General features: G+C 41.3%; 1 protein-coding gene across 6 annotated transcripts in view; it reads right to left on the bottom strand.

Moving 5' to 3' along the window:
• The window catches only part of TRPM3 (transient receptor potential cation channel subfamily M member 3), a 773499-nt gene that overhangs the window by 85529 nt on the left and 669142 nt on the right, over positions 1-18828 (bottom strand). For 4 of the 6 annotated variants that reach the window (XM_070431513.1, XM_070431508.1, XM_070431509.1 and 1 more), the window contains 7 exons: positions 17372-17422; positions 10083-10118; positions 9787-9927; positions 6877-6906; positions 5666-5955; positions 3832-4060; positions 295-462 (listed from right to left, as the gene is read on the bottom strand). In XM_070431513.1, the coding sequence (XP_070287614.1) occupies positions 295-462; positions 3832-4060; positions 5666-5955; positions 6877-6906; positions 9787-9927; positions 10083-10118; positions 17372-17422 (945 nt within the window). The remainder of the gene's footprint in view (positions 1-294; positions 463-3831; positions 4061-5665; positions 5956-6876; positions 6907-9786; positions 9928-10082; positions 10119-17371; positions 17423-18828) is intronic. The other 2 variants (XM_070431511.1, XM_070431512.1) reach the window with 1 other exon arrangement.

Here is an 18828-nt window from a genome sequence, read left to right as displayed (position 1 = left end):
TGGTTGTTTACACAGCACTACCTGATGGGGAAATTAAGGGTGCCTTGCTTTTGAATTTCATTGGGTTGTCCTGTACCACTAACCCTGGCTGAAAAATTTCACATCTAATTAGTTTCTATAGTCATATTATTTGTGCATAGAGAGGGCACTTTCATAATACCCTGGTCTCACCACTCAAATGAAAGCACCTGGTGGGAGGCTGACCTCAGGAGTTACGGAATCTGAAGCCATATCAATGGGACACGTGGATGAGGGATTGTCCGCATGGACAATAACTGAGGAGTATTTTCTTACTGTCAGTTCCATATCCTCTTCGTCTTTTTCTTTTGTGGGCTTTTCTGGTTCTTCTGGCTCCTTCTCTTGGAGATGGATTTCCTGGGCCTGAGTCATGTAAGGCATGTCGTCTTTGTTCTTGAACTCCAAGCTGAGAATTGAAGGAGGAAGTAGAATTCCCAGAATTACCTAAAGTAATAATAATGATAATAATAATAATCACATTTAAGGGATTAAGATTAGAGTGGTTGCTTAGAATCAGAGGGCCTGGGGGTGGTGTGTGTGTACGAGTGTGTGTGTGTGTGTGTGTGTGTGTGTAAATGAGTGTTGTGTGTGCCCCAAGGGAGGACCTGCATATTTGAATAACTATGTATATTAATGCTACAAGAGTCATTTGTGTCAACCTGGGAACTGTTATGCACCATGTAGGGTATTTTTACAATAAGTTTCTTTGCTGTAAACATCTTCACCACAATCATTTTTGCTGTTAAACTAATTGGCTGTAAAGCAATTTTGTCATAAAAGATAAAGTAACTGGTCAACAGTTTGGGTGGACAGTGTACTCCCATTTTTATATTACATAAATCTTAGCCCTCATATTGGTCTATACCAGTGGTTCTCAACCTTCTGGCCCTTTAAATACAGTTCCTCATGTTGTGGTGACCCCCAACCATAAAATTATTTTCGTTGCTACTTCATAACTGTAATGTTGCTACTGTTATGAATCGTAATGTAAATACCTGATATGCAGGATGGTCTTAGGCGACTCCTGTGAAAGGCTCGTTTGACCGCCAAAAGGGTCACGACCCACAGGTTGAGAAACGCTGGTCTATACAGTGACGACTAGACATGGAGGTCTTAAAATAGTGAATGATAACTATGTATATCAACTTGGTAGAAAATATGGTGACAAAGTTACTGAAAGTGTGAAATAACAAAGTATAAAGCCAGATTTCATACTATACTAGAGTAGATCACTGACATATCAGTTTGCAAATCCTTTGGTGATTCGAAGGTGGGGAGTTGAACCCGTATTTCTCATAGAACTTTGGGAGGTCTATTAACAGCCATGCGACGAGACGCCAAGAATAAAAACAACAGGTAAGCAGCTCAGCTCAAAAGAGGAGACAGATCAACATGCAATGAATGTATGAGTGCTAAAGTACAACCCACAGAATAAAACCGGGTACATGCACAGTATTATCATGAATCTACACGTTTTAAATGAATTCAGATATTTTGTATTTCATAATAGTCTTCTTAACTTTGTGATGAAAAATGGATTTCATTATGTCCTTTTTAATGTCTCTTTTTATTTTATTTTATTTATTTTTCTTTATTTTATTTTTCCACCACCATTTATCCCCCTCGTACGCTCTTCATCTCCAAATCCCTCCTCCCCCTTTATCACACCCCCTCTTCCCATAATCACCACACAATTGCCTATGTCCATGAGTTCCTTCTCTTTTTTCTTTTTTGCTCCATCTTTCCACCTCCCCCAACACCCCCCCCCCACCAGAGCTGTCTGCCTGCTCTCTATCTATGAGTCTGCTAATTTTTAAAATTTTATCTTGTACAGAAAAATTGCTTTATGGCCAATTAGTTTTGTGGCAAACATGTTTGTGGCAAAGCAGCTCATTGCAAAAATGCCTAGAACCATTGTGCACAGTAGCTCAATCTGATTTTGGAGAAACAAAGCATCTTACCAAAATGTATATTACCCAATTAAACTCACTTTGCATGGGGGAAACTGAGGAAAAAGAGAGCGCCTACCCAAGGCAAGAGTGGGAAAGAACTGAGTTTCCCATTTAGCCATTAAACAGCACTTGATTGGTGAAATCAATTCATACGTATATCCATTGGCATTTATTTGCTAGTGTGTCAATTGGAGTTGATCGTGTCATCTAATTATCTCTAAAAAATGCTGTCCTAAGTTGACCTTGAGAAAGTCCGTGTAGGAAAGCATTTTATTCATTATAGAGCTTCCCCCCGTCATCTACTACTATCCCACAGAAACACACACATACAAACCCCAGCGGGCTCTGTATTCACTACGGGAAGCCTCTGTTCAAATACAGGGTCCCGCACTGTATTTCTCTCATGTCTAAACAACATGCTTAAGTCTCTATGTGACGATACTGAATCCACGGGCCTTTTTCACAAGAAGCAACCCCATTCTCGGTTTGCCAGGACAATGCATTTCTGAGTGATAGTACTGACATCTGACTTGTGTTTCCTAAATCTCCCACCTCTCTCCTAATCCTAAAATGGTTCTATTGCACAAGCTTCCAGAATATGAACCGAGGTAAGGGGCAAAGAGGATCCTGGAGGGTAAGTAAAAATAATTCTCAAATAACAAGTTAAGGACAGCCCATGCTCGAATGCCTGCAGGGACTCTGGAGCAGCTAAGGGAAAAGGGAGGGCGATGGCCCTGAACTCAGGGTGCCTGGCAGGCTGGGCAAGCTCAGGTGGCCTGCTGGCAGCCTTCAGGGGACGTGACACCCTGTCCTTGGAGCTGACAGCCAGGCTTGGCCAAGGTCACCAGCAGCACAGCTAGGGAACACCCATGACCCACTTCATGGCAACCTTCTGTGACTCCTGGCCAAGATCCCATGGGAGGGGGGAGCAGAGGAGCGGGTGCTGGTTCAGCCAGGGCGGCCTCAGTGATCCCTCTGGTCTCGTGGCCCTTCTGCTTTGGGCTGCTCTCAAAGTTACCCAGATCAGGTGGTTCTAGGTAAATATGAGCCTGGTTTCACTGGTAACAGCCACAAATTCTAAACAGATGAACTATTTTAACAATCATTTAATCTTCCCCCTCCTATTTTTGCCTTTCTTTTACTTCTTTCAGTTTAATGTTTTCTTTAAAAAACATTAAGAAAACATACAAAGCAAAGCCACACATTATTCTTATACTTCAACCCTAGAGGTAACACTACAATTTACTGTGTATTGTTCCTGTTTGGTTTTGTTTTAAACATCATCTATACAATTGTAACTATACACGTATATGCTTTAAAAAAACAAAAATGGTCTCAGGTTACATACATGATGATCTGCAACTTTGTTTTTCTTCATCTAAGAATAGATCAAGATTATCCAGCAATGTCTTTACCTATAAATCTCTCTCACTATTATTTCAGTTTAAACAATTTCTCAAGTACAGCTGAATAAGAGCCAATGTCTCTTTTGACCTGGTGTAGAGGAGGTCAGGGTATTCCATCTGCCTCGCAGTGAACAGTTGCCCAGGTAAGCGACTCCTTGTACAGCATAGCTTGTGCCAGAGCACATGGCACCCCTGCAGAACCTGAGTGAGACTATCACATTTTGGATCTTCTGAAAAATATTAATGTCTAGGCACCATCTCTATTGATTTAGCAAAATTTAGAGGAGGTCTTAGCCTCTACATGAAAACACTACACAGAAGATCCTGGTGCAGTTGGAGTGTAGAGTCACCCTCCTGAGACATGAAAATGCCTAATCCCACTGCATATTCAGCTTGGAAAGCTCCAACCAACCCTCTGGTGCTCATAGCCAGTAGGGCCTTCTGGCTGCACTGACCTTGAGGCCCGAGTTCTTGCGCATCCGGAGCCGGCCCATCCACATGTCTGTGAGCAACATCTGGCTGCACGTGTGTGCGATGAAGTCGCGGTGCTTGGCAGCCACCGCGAGCTGCAGGCATGTGGCGTTGCTCCAGTTCTTTAGCTCATATGTCAGCAGCTTCATGGCCAGTTGCTCATCCTGCTTGTAGGACTGGTCCAGGAGCTCCACGGCCAGCTGGCCAAAGTCCCTGAAAAAGAGAATGTGAAGGGCCGTCTTTTAGCCATCTTGGAGACTTAGATGATGAAAGTGGAGACCCACTGGCCAAGCCAAAAAAGGTGGGTTCTGAATGGCCTATGGTTCATTCATTCATCCAACCAACATCCATTAAACAGCTCTACTTGCCAGACACCGTGTTTAGGACTAAGGGCGTAAGTCAAACAAGGCATGACCCCTGCACTCAAGGCCCTTAATTCAAGGTGCATGGATGAGGATGGCAGACCAATAAATCAATGATTAGAGTGCAGTGTGTCTTCTTCAATGTGGCAGACCTCAGTTCAAATCTGAGCCTAGCCACAAAGTTGTCATCTTGGACAAGTTACTTAAATTCTACGTCTCATTTCCTTTAGCTGTAAAATATGCCTAACAAGAGGATCTGTCTCTTGGGGCAGGGTTCTAGGTGTTTTTGCTGTAAGCATTTTTGTTGCACAACTAATTGGCTGTAAGGCAATTTCATCATAAAAGATAAAATAACGGTGGACAGTTTGGTTTACGTTCGACAAACTGAATTTATTTAAGCTAGTTGTCAGTTTGGTTTCATTTCTCCATGGAGGAGGTTCTCACAGTTACTTCCATTTTTACATTATATAAATCTTGGCCCTCACAATTAGAGGTATACAATGATGAGTAGATGTGGTGGTCTTAAAATAGACTTAGGTCTATTTAAACTTCAAGTGTATAACTTCAAGTGTATAGACTAAGTCTATTGTATAAACTTAGGTCTATACAATGATGAGTAGATGTGGTGGTCTTAAAATAGTGGATGTTAAAAACTCCGTTTAAAGCCAGATTGCACACTATACTAGAAAATGATAAACATATCAGTTTGTATATCATTCAGTGACCACAGTCAACCTCCCACCCAGCAGAACCAAACGTTCACCAAGCTATGGCAAATATAAAAGAAAAGTATATATAATACTATGAACAAAAGATTTCGAAGACAATGTATTTTCATTTTTGCAACACAGTTTTTAAATTTTGTTAATAATTTTTCATGTTCCATGATGTCATTCTTCATTATTTTGTCTCTTATGGCAAAATTGCTTTACAGCTGATTACCTGTGTGCTAAAAATCCTTGCAGCAAACATGCCTACAGTGAAAATACCAGACATGTTGGGGAGGTGGAGAGGATGAAATAAAATCTCCTATAATCTGTTTGTACCTCTATAGCTAGTGCTGTGCACCATAAACAGTGATTCTTTTTAAAAAAAAATTTTTTTTTATTGACTTCAGAGAAGAACGGAGGGGGAGAGAGAGATAGAAACATCAATCTTGAGAGAGAATCATTGATTGGCTGCCTCCTGCATGCCCCACACTGGGGATTGAGCCCAGAACTCCGGCATGTGCCCCTACCAGGAACTGAACCCTGACTTCCTGGTTCACAGGTTGATGTTCAAATACTGAGCCACGCCAGCCGGGCAACAGTAATTCTTCATGTCCACCCTCTCTGTGCACCATTGGGGTGATACTGCCTTGCCTTCAAGTTTTGGGGAGCTCAGACCCTCCATTCATTATTTGGGGCCCACCTTCCCTTTTAATCCCCTAATCACCCCATTATCTGGGCTGGCCGACCTGGAGTTGTGGTTCAGCTCCTGGGAGATGTCATCGACCATGTCGTTCTCAGAAGCCTCATGAGCCATGGCCTTGCAGAGCTTGCAGGCCACCAGGGCCTTGGCCATGGCCTCCTCGCCGTGCTGCCAGAAGAACAAGGCCATTTTCTGCCGCTTCATCAGGACGGCCCACACCATCAGCTCGTGGAAAGGGAAAGGAAAGTGGTTGATCTCAGGGTCGTCCAAGTCAATGTCTACCTCTTCTTCACGTTTCTTGGTTGTCTTTCTTCCTCTCCTCAAGGGAACGTCATCCTGCAATTTTAGGGTGAAAAAAAAATAGAGGTAGAGTTAGAAATGAACCAATGAAATTCAGGCAACAGTTATTGTATATTTACTACTGGTCCAGGTTTGACAGATGCATAAATGAACTACTGGCACACCTCATTTGATTGTGTTTCACTTTATTGCTCTTCCCAGATGTTGCATTTTCTACACATTGAAGGCAAAAGATCACGACTTGCTTTATTGCGGTGGCCTGGAACCGAACCCGCAATATCTCTGAGGTATGCCTGTATCCTCTCCTAGCTCCAATCCTAAAAGAATGCTCAAGCTCATATATGTCTAATTTTAAAATGAGCTAGAAGAGCATGAGCACCGTCCTATGGGAACATTCATTGTTATACTTTAAATTAGAAAAAGTATGTTCAATGGGCCATTTTCTTTTTCTTTTCACTTTTGTCCTTTTCCCCCTCTGCAGGCAGGGTTATTTGTCATGCATGATGGACAGCACTACCCTTTTCTCTCAAAGGACAAGGACTTGCATTTGCATACAGCAATAACCACATTAACAAAAGATGGGAGGAAGGTAACCTCTCCAGTTTCTGCATACCTCATTAGGTGCATTTGTAAAGTCTTTCTGGCCTTTGGATTTGTTGGCCATTTGTAAACACCCATGAATAGATTTTGCTTACTGGAATATATATGCTTCCTTGGTTTTCAGGTTAGTATTTCAAATAGGACTTATTTCCTCGTTTGCAATGCTAATTAATATGTCCTCTATGGTGAAATTTTCAAAGCTACTGTGACCTGTCCCCTCACCACTGGGAAAAATGTCACTTCCTCATTGCAGAGTCACGTACTAATCCTTACCACTGAAATGAACTTATGTATATATTTCAAATGTGTAACAAAGAGATTAAATAATTGACACTAATAGTTTGAGCAAACACTTACCTCCATTCCCAATAGTTTCAAGGCTTTGGGCTGTTAAAAAATTAATGCACAATGTTAGATATTTCTTTACAGATGTAAGAAAAGGATCCTACTTTATCTCAAACAGGTAATGAAACAATTCCATTTACCATATAGCATCTATCTATTTCAATAAATAAAACATTACAAAGGGAACCTATTTATAGAAATTCTTAGAGAATTAGGGATTTAATGAGTTTGGGTGAATCACAGAAAATTAGGAAACTGGACAGGCATAACGTGATTTCCTTTTGTGGACCAAAATTTCTTCCATCTTCCTAAAACTGTCCTGCTCGTCATCTCCATGACTTCAAGCACTTATGTGTATGATGAAACATTCAATCAAAGCAGGTGTTTCTCAAACCACTGAATGACCTCTATTCCCGGAAGACTTGAGATATTATTCATAAATATATGTGTAGATGCTTCATGCTGGCCATCTCTCTATGCTGCTGTCCGGTAGATCAAGGGTGAGTGGGGCCAGAGGGGCATGTGTCGATGGCACTTAATGGCATGGAAAGTATCAGCACAAACAGAAGCAACATTGCTCATGCTGGGAATGTGCAGAACAGGCACAGACCGAGACGGACAGAGAAGGCAACTCGGCAAAGTATAGAACTTGATTTATATTTAACAAGGGGAGATACAAAATTACATTTCAGGGGTCAGGAATTCCAATTCCACTTTGCAAGTATCACGGAAGGGTCGGGTACCAACTTGAAAGTTCTTTAAGTAAAGAGTAAGGTTATAGCACTTATGGTTCCTCCAAATTTTATTTGACCATTCAAGTCGGAATAGCTTGAACCTTGTCTCTCCCCCTTTCTTTCTCTTTTAGCTTTTATAATGGCCACCAGTTTAAAATTTGTGATTTTTAAAAAGTAATACTTTTTGGTGTTTTCAGAGGTCTCTTCTAGCACCACAAAATACTAGAATAATCAGAAGATAAGGTTTGGTAGAAATAAAAAATGATGCCTGCCACCAGCTATAGCAGCAGTTCTCAAAATGTTGTCCTAGGACCATGTGACCCTTTTGGGGGTGGAGGTCTTTCCTGAGACCCTTCCAGGGGCCTGTGAAGTCAAAGCTATTTTCATAATAACACTAAGATGTGTTAATATTTGCACTGATGATACAAAAGCAACGGTTGGTAAAATTGCTGGGTACCTTGGCAAGAATGAAGGCAGTGGTACCAGGCTTTACTAGTTGTCATTAGAGTTCACTGTTATACACTTGAAGTTTAAAACAAAACAAAACAAAACAGTTGCACTTAAGAATGTGCTTGATGAGCCCTGGCTGGTGTGGCTCATTGGACAGAGATGAGGCCTGTGCACTGAAGGGTTGCCAGTTTGATTTTTCAGTGGGTTACAGTGAGTGTTTGGGAGGCAACCAATTGATGTGTCTCTCTCACATTGATGTTTCTCTCTCTCTCTCTTTCTCCCTCCCTTCCACTTTCTCTAAAAATCAATGGAACAAAACAACAACAAAAGAATGTGCTTGATGGGGCCTAAAAAATTATTATGTGTATTCAATTTCTATTCTTGCTGGTAAAAAATGTCTTTTTACTATTCTGAGGGGTGAAATGGGAAGTCGCATAAAGCACTGCTGCTGCATACTGAACTAGGATGGGGGCCTGAGGGAGAACACTCATGGGTTGTTTGGGCTGAATTATGGCCACTTTGTGTCTTGAACTATCTGTGTAAAGAAATGACTGGTAGACAATTAGGGTTTCTTAGACCTGGATGGCAGACGTTTTGGAAATGAACGAAGTAGGACTGTCATTTCAAGGAAGACAACTCGCAATATTGGTTGTCAGTGACAAAATTCAAACTTTCAAGCAGATAATAGAATCTTGGAAAACCCACACCTTGACCTTGACAGTTTTTCAGTAAAGACTTTTCTGATGAGATTGAAGGTGAATGCAAGTTTTTGCAAGTTTTTGAAATTGTATAATAAACTGTGTCAACAGTTAGAAGATCAGAATATAACTCAACAAACCAATATTTTACAATGACCAATCTATGTTGTTAAAAGATCCATACAAACTGCAGTTTGGATTTTAATAGGAAAAGTTCACTGACATGGTTTCAGATTTCATGTTGCAAATGAATCTTCAAGAAATTGCCACTTGAATTTTGATGAAATATCAAAAAAGAATAGCTACAATTATCACTAAAGATTACTTCTTCCTTTGTTTGAAACATATTTGTCACATATTTGTGTGAGGGCAGATTTTCTTCATATATTTTAACCAAAACAATGTCTTGTAACAGACGACTACAGAAATAGATATGAGAATCTATCTTCTGTTAAGTCAAACATTATAGAATTTTTCAAAAAATGTAAACTATGCTACTCATCACTGATTTTTGTTTTCGAAAACATAGTTGTTTTTCATAAACATGCTCTCTATGTTAATATGTAATGAATGGACTTCTTATGGTCATCTTAAGATGAATTAATAAATTATTATTTTTTAATGTTTCAACTTTAATCTCCAGCATGATAAATATTGATAGAACCCAATGTAGATAAAAAAGCTTTTGGGAGTCCTCAGTAATTTTTAAGGGTATAAATAGATCCCTTTAGACCAAAAATCTTGAAAATTGCTGCGGTAGATACTAAGATTCATTTGAATTTCATTGCTATTCTCTGATCATTAAGGCTCACTCTCAGTGTGTTTCTGATTTGAATTGGACCTAGGGGAAGAATACACCCTCCCTCCCCTCCCCCACCCCTGCCTTTATAAAAACAGATGTGATGGTGGTGGGAAGAAGAGGTGGGGCAATTGCCTTCTCATCTCATCTCCCACTAAGAGAGAAGGAAGCCACACCCTGAATCGGTAGCACCCTAGTCCACCCAGGAGTCCAGGAACCCGAATTTGCCCGCAAGGCTCACCCTCTTGGGGCCGAAGAGATTGTGGTAGAGCGTCCGGAAGCGCTTGCGCGTGTAGTTGCAACGATAAGCTCCGCCCATCAGGTATTCTATCACCAGGCCAATGTCGATCAGGCTGATTCTGTAGTCAGGCGGCAGGTTCCCCTGTGAGGGAAGAATGAAAAACAAACAGAGCCAAAGGACAGCGTGATTTACTAGGGATTCGATCCCATGTGTTCTGTAACTATTTTAGAGTAAAAAAAAAAATTAATTAAAAAAGAAACATATGAATGAATTATTATGCTGGTTAATTAATTCACCTTAAAATAGATCCAACCGAAACCTGGATATTCTCGCTTGGAAAGAAGACATACGTTAAATAAGAAGATGCAGTAATCGTCGGCAATAACAGAAAATCAAAATATTTATTCGAGTCTTCAGCTGAGGAGAAAAACACACCAGCGTAGCAGAAAGAAACACAAGGCTAGACATGGCAAATGCTATGGCTCCCAGACACTAGGAACTAGCTTCCCCAGCTGTCCCCAGGCCCCTGGCTGTTCTGCCTCAGACCCAGGCCTGTTACCGCCCTTTGCTGATCATCTATTTCTTCACACTCACTAAATGAAGACTCCTCCAGAGGGGATTGGTATTGCCAGGGCTTGCATCAGGTGGCGCATGCTTAGAGCTCAGATAGCCTTTAATACCAAACTTCTGTTTAACAATGAACACTTGGCTCCTTTTCATACAAGGAGATCAGGATGGCTGTCAGATGAAGTCATTTATGAACGTCCCTTGTGTTGAAAGAGAAAGCAGGGAGAAAGAGCCTTATATTATTCATTGTTTTATTTATTCTTGTATTCCTAGTGCCTTTTATAGTGCCGGATGTGTGGCTGGCATTCGAAATGCTTTTTATTGAAAATATAAATGAGTGAAATAGTGAAATTAACTGATGTGGTTGTTGTGTGTGTGTGTGTGTGTGTGTGTGTGTGTGTTTTGCATTATGTTCTCAGTAAGAGAACTAACTAGCCACAGTGTGTGAGTCACCCCTGTTTGGGAAAGCCTCGGTTTACTGCAGAAATCTGTCTTGAAATATGCATATTGGTGTGTCTGTATGGGCAGGAATGAATGGATAGTAATTGATGCACCAGCCCAAGTGTATGAATCCAAGTGCTGCTCTTTCAACCTCCTTGCTGCTTGTAGCCTTAGTTCTCAGCCCTGCCCACTGCATTCTACCTCTCCCTTAGCTTGGGATATAAGGCAGGCTTGGGGACCTAATCTGAAACGGCTGAGCGAAGTGGGACTGTGTGAAGGGCATTCGAGATGAGATGGCAGCACTTTAAGGCACACAACCCCTCCCATCCCTGACCTGGGCTCATCAGAACCCATTTCTTTTGCTGAATTGTCCCTTCACAGAAATGGTCTCTCACTCCTCCCCCACTTTCTCAGAATTTCGGGATCTCTTTTGTGTGAAGATTATCTCATCAATCTAAATTGTCAAATTAAGCTATCCTCTGGCTGCTAAGAAAGACCAATTGTCTGGCTTCCTTATGCAAAGCATGGTGAAAATATAACAAAGGGAACGTAGACAAGGTTTTATTTGAAGATCATAACTTCTCAGGCATTGCCCTTTCCATAAACATTAAGCTGATTTAAAAGATATTACCCATGTGACGATTTTTCTCCGTTATTTTGGGATAGGTTAACAAGGCTGCAGTTTCTGTAAGGCCTGGCTCTACCAGATTGTTAAGCACCTCTGTTATTTCAAAGGTAGAAGAGCCCCAGAGCCTGGCCACACCCGAGTCAGCCTCCTCTCCATGCCTTTGGCTCCATGAAGGGTGCCCTCCAGAGGAAGCCCACCCTGTCTGTTATTTGCTTGGCACTGTGAGGTAGGCAGGGTAAGGGACACTGGCTGGGACTCAACTGCCCTGGGCTTCTGTCTATAGGACAAACCAGCCACTTTCCCTCAACACCCCAGTTTTCTCACTGAAGAGTTGAACTTCCTGGCCTCTATGGCCTGTAATGTACCAGGTTTTGAAAAAATCCCCAGAGGATCTATTATGATGCTATTGAAAGGCAGCTATAGCAAGTCTAGGAACTTGTGCTTATTTTCAACCTTGTAACAATTTTCTAAATTTAAAACGTGGGTAATATCGAGTCTAACACCTATATATTTTCATTTGAGAAATCCATATGGAAGCATTAGTTTGAATTCTAAGAACAAGAATCGATATTGTCTGAAGACCAATATTGAATGGCAATATTTATACATGTGATGTGTCTGTAAGAGTGGGAGTTGCCAGGAAGAATAGTTATAATAGTAAAATTCTAAATAAATAAAATTTAAGAGGGGCAAAAAACAATTTTTTTTTTTTGGTAAATGACTTCATTCATAAAGGGCTTATAGGTTTATAGACTACCAAAGAAGGTGCCATAATCTTCTTTTCTTTAGAAACTTGTCATATAAAGCTTGATTATTTTAGAGTGATGGATGGTCTGGTCTGAAGCAGGGGAAAGGATTCAAAGAGTATCCTAGGCTCTCCCCAGCTTTTAGTGAAGGCCAGAAAGAAAACGGGCCTGCTTTCTGTTTGACCACAAGGCGGCGATGTTCACCTAACCCAAACCAATGCGGGCTCCTTCCTCCTCAGCATTTGCCTGCCCGCTCTGTTTAGTGTAATAACTGATGTAAATGAACACAGAGCAGATTGGAGGATCTGGGGATGAGGAGAGAGTCAGATGCTTTTGTTGAAGTAATATCTGGAGGAGGGAGAGCTTACTTTACCAAGCAATGCGTTTGAACTCAGTCTGCAAGACTGCAGCTGTTTCTTTCCAGAGGCTTAAGGAAGCAGGGAAATTACTTTCACAATTTTTACTGGGAAGAGAGGAAACCTTTTGGGGAAGAAGAAATAGATTGAATGAAATGAGTAAAACTGCCATAACTGTGTCCTGGGTGAACGCTGAAGGAGATGGCAGCATTGGTGCCTGTCTGGGCCGATGGCCTTGGGTACCTGTGACTGCAGGGGTAACATGTGCAGAGAACAGCAGCAAGATGACCCCACCGTGGAAATAGCACTGGGCTGGATTGTGGGCTTGGCTAGATCACACCCTTTCTCTGTACCTCAGTTTACACGTTGAAAACATGCAGTTTGGACCCAGTTACTTTTAAAGTCTTGTCTGTTTCTCAAGGTCTGACTACCAGCTGGCAGGCTGCTCTTATTTCTATGCTGCCAGGTCACTGGACAAAGACTCTTATCCCAGCTTCCAGGTTGATGTAGTTTCCACGAATCCCCTGAGGTTTGGTTAGTGGAGCTGGGGGCTTAGAGACAAGGGGTGGTAAAGGGGCAGTCAGGGGTGGGGTTGTGCTCTTCATATCCACCTCCTCTGGACAAAAGCAGAGAAAGTGCACGGCACCTCACATGCCACAGGTAATGTCCAAAAACCTTCTGGAGGAGTCTTCCTTTGCCGGGGTCCTTTTCAGGTAGGAGGTCAACAATGACACTGGTGTGACACTCCTCCTTCTGCCTGCTGTTTCTGGTATTTACCCTCCCCTTTTTGGTAATGACTTTGGTAACTGGTAAAGCCTGAACACTTATCCCCCATTTCATGGGAAGCCACGTGATTTAAGTAACCTGACCCACAGAATGAAACAGAGAAGCTTGGGTCTGCGGATAGGTACAACGCGATAACTTGAAAACGTGTCTCCCTTTTTCCTGCTATGAGCTACGACTACTCGGAAGCTGAGTTTTAACCCATGCCATCCTGAAGGACAGCTGTTAATTCAAAGAATAGTTTACATTCACATAGATCTGCTCTCCTAAATGCACTCTAGTTTTCAGATGTCAGCTTATGACATCACAACACATTTCTACTGTTTAGGAAACACCTTTTTTGCTTTTCTTGAAACTTAGACTGTTTCCTTCTGATGCATGGAAGGTGTTAATGATAGCTGGTTGTCAGGTTTACCAAGGGAGAGGGGAAAAGACTATTCTGGTGAAAGTTTATGGAAAAAGAGGGCATTCCCCCAATGTTTGGCATGGTAATAGACTGGGCAACAAATCTTATAAAAAGTAAGAATGCTTTTGTAAATTTGTGTGAATTTAGATGGGATTATAAAAGGTCCTTTCTTTACCCAAATTGTGTCTGAAAAACTTTTTTTCCTTAATTCTGTAAAGTTCTGAGTCTTGATTCCCATGCGAATGAATTTTAAACTATACTAATTTCACACTACTTCTATATAAACAAATATCATACTCTTTTGGTGGGGAGGGATAGTAGAGGTATTCTGAAGTATTAGCACATTTAATTAAGAAAGAAAAACTACTACTTTAAAACATAGAGGCACAAAATGAGCAGGCAAATAGCTACTAAAATGACAAGTTAGAATTCACAAAAAAGCAGACAGACTGGGCCACTCTGGTTTAATAAGAGAGCATTGGTGCATCCAATGGATTTATGCATGAAAACAGTCCAGGGAACCGGGTTGACTTAAATAATTTTAAATTTCTGATAGATGCTGAATAGCAACTCTTCATTTCATTGCTCCTAGATTGTTCCCTTGGTATAAATAATTTGAAATTTGAAACTAGCATGGGAGCAATTCTCCACATTCAGTTCTGTTGATTTCAAAGGTTAGTTGGACTTGCAGGTGTCATGCTGGTTAACTTATGATGGTCTGATAATTCCTAAATGCATTCTCCGGGTTTGTCAGAGTTACTTACATTTAGTTTACAGACATGTTATCAAACACGATGTTTAAGGTCCAGAGCGGTGTTCATACTTATGAACAGCATTTTGTATCAGGGTTTATCCCTTACTAATTTTTTAAACCACAGATTAAATCAATCAATATATACACAAAGTCCTATAATCATAAAGCACAAAGTACATACTAATTATTATGGCCCTTAATTTTGACAATTGCTTAAACTGTCCAAGATTTCTTAGCATTTTAAACCTTGTTTTTTGAGAATCTTACTGGCCTAAACTGCTAGAAGTCTTCTGGAACCATCTGAGGAAAATGTGAACCACCTGAGGAAAATATTAATTTCTCCATCATTTAATTCTTAAAAATACACAAACGCCCTGGCTGGTGTGGCTCGGTTGGCTGGGCGTTGTCCTGTGCACCGAAAGGTTACCGGTTCGATTCCTGGTCAGGGCACATGTCTGGTAGGGGGCGTGCAGGAGGCAGCCAATCAATGTTTCACTCTCGCATCAATGTTCTTCTCTCTCTCCCTCCCTTGCTCTCTCTAAAAAAAAATAAAACAAACAAACAGACCCCCAGCATTTTCAGTCCCCTTTTTCCCTGTAACATAAAATGGAGACACTTCCAGCTCCTTTGGCTCCATTGTTATTCTTTCCTGCTTTCCAATAGTCAGATGCTCATCTTTATCACAGAAATAAGTGAAGGCTGCATTTCCTGCTCCTATTTCTTCCCAAAGGAAGAAGCTAAGCATAGACTTTCTGTTTCTCCCCACCTATTGGCAATCTCTAGTCCCTGGTAAAAAGATAAATTGTTCCTAAGCCAGTTCAGTACTCTCCTGGGTGGTATGTTATCATTTTTTTCCAGTTACTAAGTTAGTAAGTAAATGAATTCTTAGGTAACTATATCCTTGGGCTTTCTCTTATGCATCTTTAGCTAAGAAGTTTAAAAGAATCCTACCTTAAAAATACTGTACATGCCTTTTAATACAAGTGATGTGAGCAAACGCAAGAGGCAGCTACTGGGATTTCAGAAAAGAAACAATGATATTGCGAAGCAGAGTCCAGCAAGGCAGAAAACCTAATAGGAGGGATTTTGATTATTTGTACTCAGTAAGATCTAACTACAAAACCCTTTTGAAAATCATGTGGGACATTGAGAACCTGCATGATGGAAGTGGACTTTGTTTGAAGGTTTGGATTGGCCGATGGCTGGCACTGAGGCACAAAGGCACAGCTATCCCCTCAGAGAGCCTCACAATACCTTCAGTGACACCGGGCAGCTTAAGGTGAGCGGATAATATCTTGTTATTTTAGAAAAATCTCAAGACATTTTATTGAATACGAGCAACAAATATCTTGGCAAAGAATACACAATCTTCTGAGATATTCCCCTCTTTTAGTTTCTAGGCAATTTTCAGCCAGAATAATCTAAAAGAAATTGGAAGACCGAGGAAAAGAGAAATAGGCTTGTTGAGGGCAGGTATGCTATGGCTTGAAGTGGGGTGGATCAACGGAAGATGTGATCGTGGTAAAATGCTTGTCAGGTTGGGTGTACAGACTGCACAGCATCTGTTTCCCTTGCTTTGAAAGAACAACAGGCTTCACTCACATGGATCGGAAAGGTCCACCTGGTTAAGGGGAACATTATAAGCAGACCCAGGGCCTTTGCTTGACCTTTTGAAGGAAAATGAAAAAGTGCCTACAGGACACCTAAGGGTCAGTTCTAGCCATCAAAATGCCTATGACATGAAGGAACTGGACTCTATCCTTGACCTTACTTTGTAACTTGCTCTGAGTATGCCTTATGGACTTTGGTAAAGAACTGCTACAAATTGATAGAGGGGTGTATGTGTATGTATATATTTGTGTGTGTGTATGTGTGTGGGGGGTGGGAGTGCCACTATCTATTTTGTTCATTACAGTAAAAGCATCACTTCCTGGGAATGCTGTCAAAGGCTCAGACTAAAGCTATCCCTGAGAGAGATTATATGGGGCCAGAGAACAAGCTCTCAGGTAAGTTTAAAAATAACCTCCTTGTGTCTCACTCCTCTCATCTATACATGGGACTATTGCTATATAATAACAAAATAATAAAAAAATAATTCTACTCCACAGAATTGTTGTCAAGATGAAATGAGCTAAGGTACCTAGAAAGCGTAGATTGGTGTCACACACCTAGCCATCACTAATATCAGATATTATTATTTTATTATTAATCAAAGTTTCCGAGTTCTAATTCTAGTTCTTCACTGATGACTTAATACAGCTCTTTGCATTTCAGCCTCCTCATCTGTAAAATAGGGATAAATCTATTTGATCCGAACCTACTGGATTTTTTTTTCCTCATCAAAATCTTATATGATGAATGTGCAAAACTAAACTGGAAAAAATAAAGTGTTAGAAGAATGGTATACATATATATGTTTTAGTCTCTGTGGCTCTGAGCCTTGGTATTATTCTACACCCTGCATAATGCTAGATGTGACAGTGATATATTGCATCAGGAGCTAGTACATGAAGATACCTCTTATAACAGGTTGGACAGCATGGAAACAAACTCCCCAAACAGAGAGGGGCATATGGAAAAATACAGGTAATGGCATAAATCCACCTGGCAGGGGGAAAAAGCCTGAAGTTCTACTATCCAAAGCACTATATTCAACAAAAGCGCCTAAAACCACAGAGATTGAAGATAAACCGCAGCTGCATCGTAAGCAGAGATGTCAGAGTTAAAAGACACACACACACACACACACACACACACACACACACACACACTGTGCCCTGAAATGAGGGGCGTCTGGCAGGGACAGGAGTGCTCTGGCGGCTCATGCAATGCAAAACAGGTGCTTTCTAATCACAGGAAGCAGTCAAGACAGGGCCTCTGACCTGCAGTCGAGAGGGTTCTTACCTTTTTGACATCCCTGACCAAGTGGTACAATGTGTTTGAGGGCCCATGTCTCTGAAAACAATAAAGAAGAATCAAATGGTTTTGCTAGTCGGGCTCTTCCTGGCGAGGCAAGGAGGATCTGGAAGGAAGGGGCTGGCTGGCAAGGGACAGTCAATCAGATGAACCTTGTTGTAGTTGCTCAGTTGTACCTGTCTTTCCTAAAGAAACACACTGGCAGATTTTTGACTTGTGGTTCCTCAAGGAAAAGCATCTGAGGCTCTAGGTTCAAACTCTATAAAGGAAGCCATCACCGCCGCGGACAGCTAAACCAAGACATCACTTAAGGGGCCAGTTTTGCAGCAGGGGGAGGCAAAGGGGCCAGTTTCCCGCGCTGGAAATACACTTCGGCACACTGCCAATCACATCTTGTTTATTGCCCACATTGAATGAGAAATTGTGTAAGGGGCTGGTAAACTTCTTTAGTAAATAGCCAGGTGGTCAATATTTTAGACTATGTGGGGCATAGAGTCTTCATGGCAGCTGTTCAACGCTGCCGTTGGTGCGGAACCAGCCAGAGATGATACCTAAACAAAGGACCTTGCCTATGTTTCAGCAAAACTTGATTTGTGGACACAAAAAGAGAGTAAAATTTCATATAATTTGAATGTCACAAGATATTCTTCTTTTGATTTTTTTCAAACAATGAAAATGTGAAAAAACCCTTCTCAGCTCCCAGGCCGTACAAAAATAGGCAGCAAGCTGGATTTGGCTGTTGGGCGGTAGTTTGCTAAAATCTGGTCTAAAGAAAAGGCCACAGGAAGTCTGGGAAAGAGAGGCCTGGGGAAAAAGATGTATGTTTGCTTAAGGCAGGGGTGAGGAATGTCGGCCTGTGGGCTGGGGGCTGTATGAGGCCTTCCGAATCACTTGGTCTGGCCTGCCACAGCAACTGCAGGTGGACTCGAAACTCAATAAATCTAGGAGTTTTTTCCTGGTGACATAAATTTATATTAAGTGAATTAGATTAAGCAAACGATATTAGAAATATCCAAATGGCCCCTGGCAGAAAAAAGGTTTCCCACCTCTGGCTTAAGGAAGACTAAAATGAAATGGTTTGCCACTCCATTGCTGGATAAAATATAGGACGCCTAGTTAAATTTGAATTCCAGATAGACAGTGAATGATTTCTAATATAAGTATGCCCCATGCAGTATTTGGGACACAATTATACTAAAAATTATTTGTTGTTTGTCTGAAATTTAAATTCAACTGGGCACCCTGTATTATTATTTGCTAAATCTGGTGACCCCATGAAAATATCTCAGACAGTGGTGGCAAACCCTGAAGCATGGCTGAAACACATTCAAGGATTGAGATCATCCCCCTCTATGGCCTCAGTGACCTACTTGCCCACTCAAGCAGACATGCTCATCAGAGCTTTTTCCACTGAGGGATGCAGGATGATAGGGATTAAACATGCA

This window comes from Myotis yumanensis, unplaced genomic scaffold (genome assembly GCF_028538775.1).
Source record: "Myotis yumanensis isolate MYYU_CA2020_CCGP unplaced genomic scaffold, mMyoYum1.0.hap1 SCAF_12, whole genome shotgun sequence".
NCBI lineage: Eukaryota > Metazoa > Chordata > Mammalia > Chiroptera > Vespertilionidae > Myotis > Myotis yumanensis.
The sequence above is the reverse complement of the archived record's forward strand: the minus strand, read 5'-3'. Positions and strand labels throughout refer to the sequence as shown.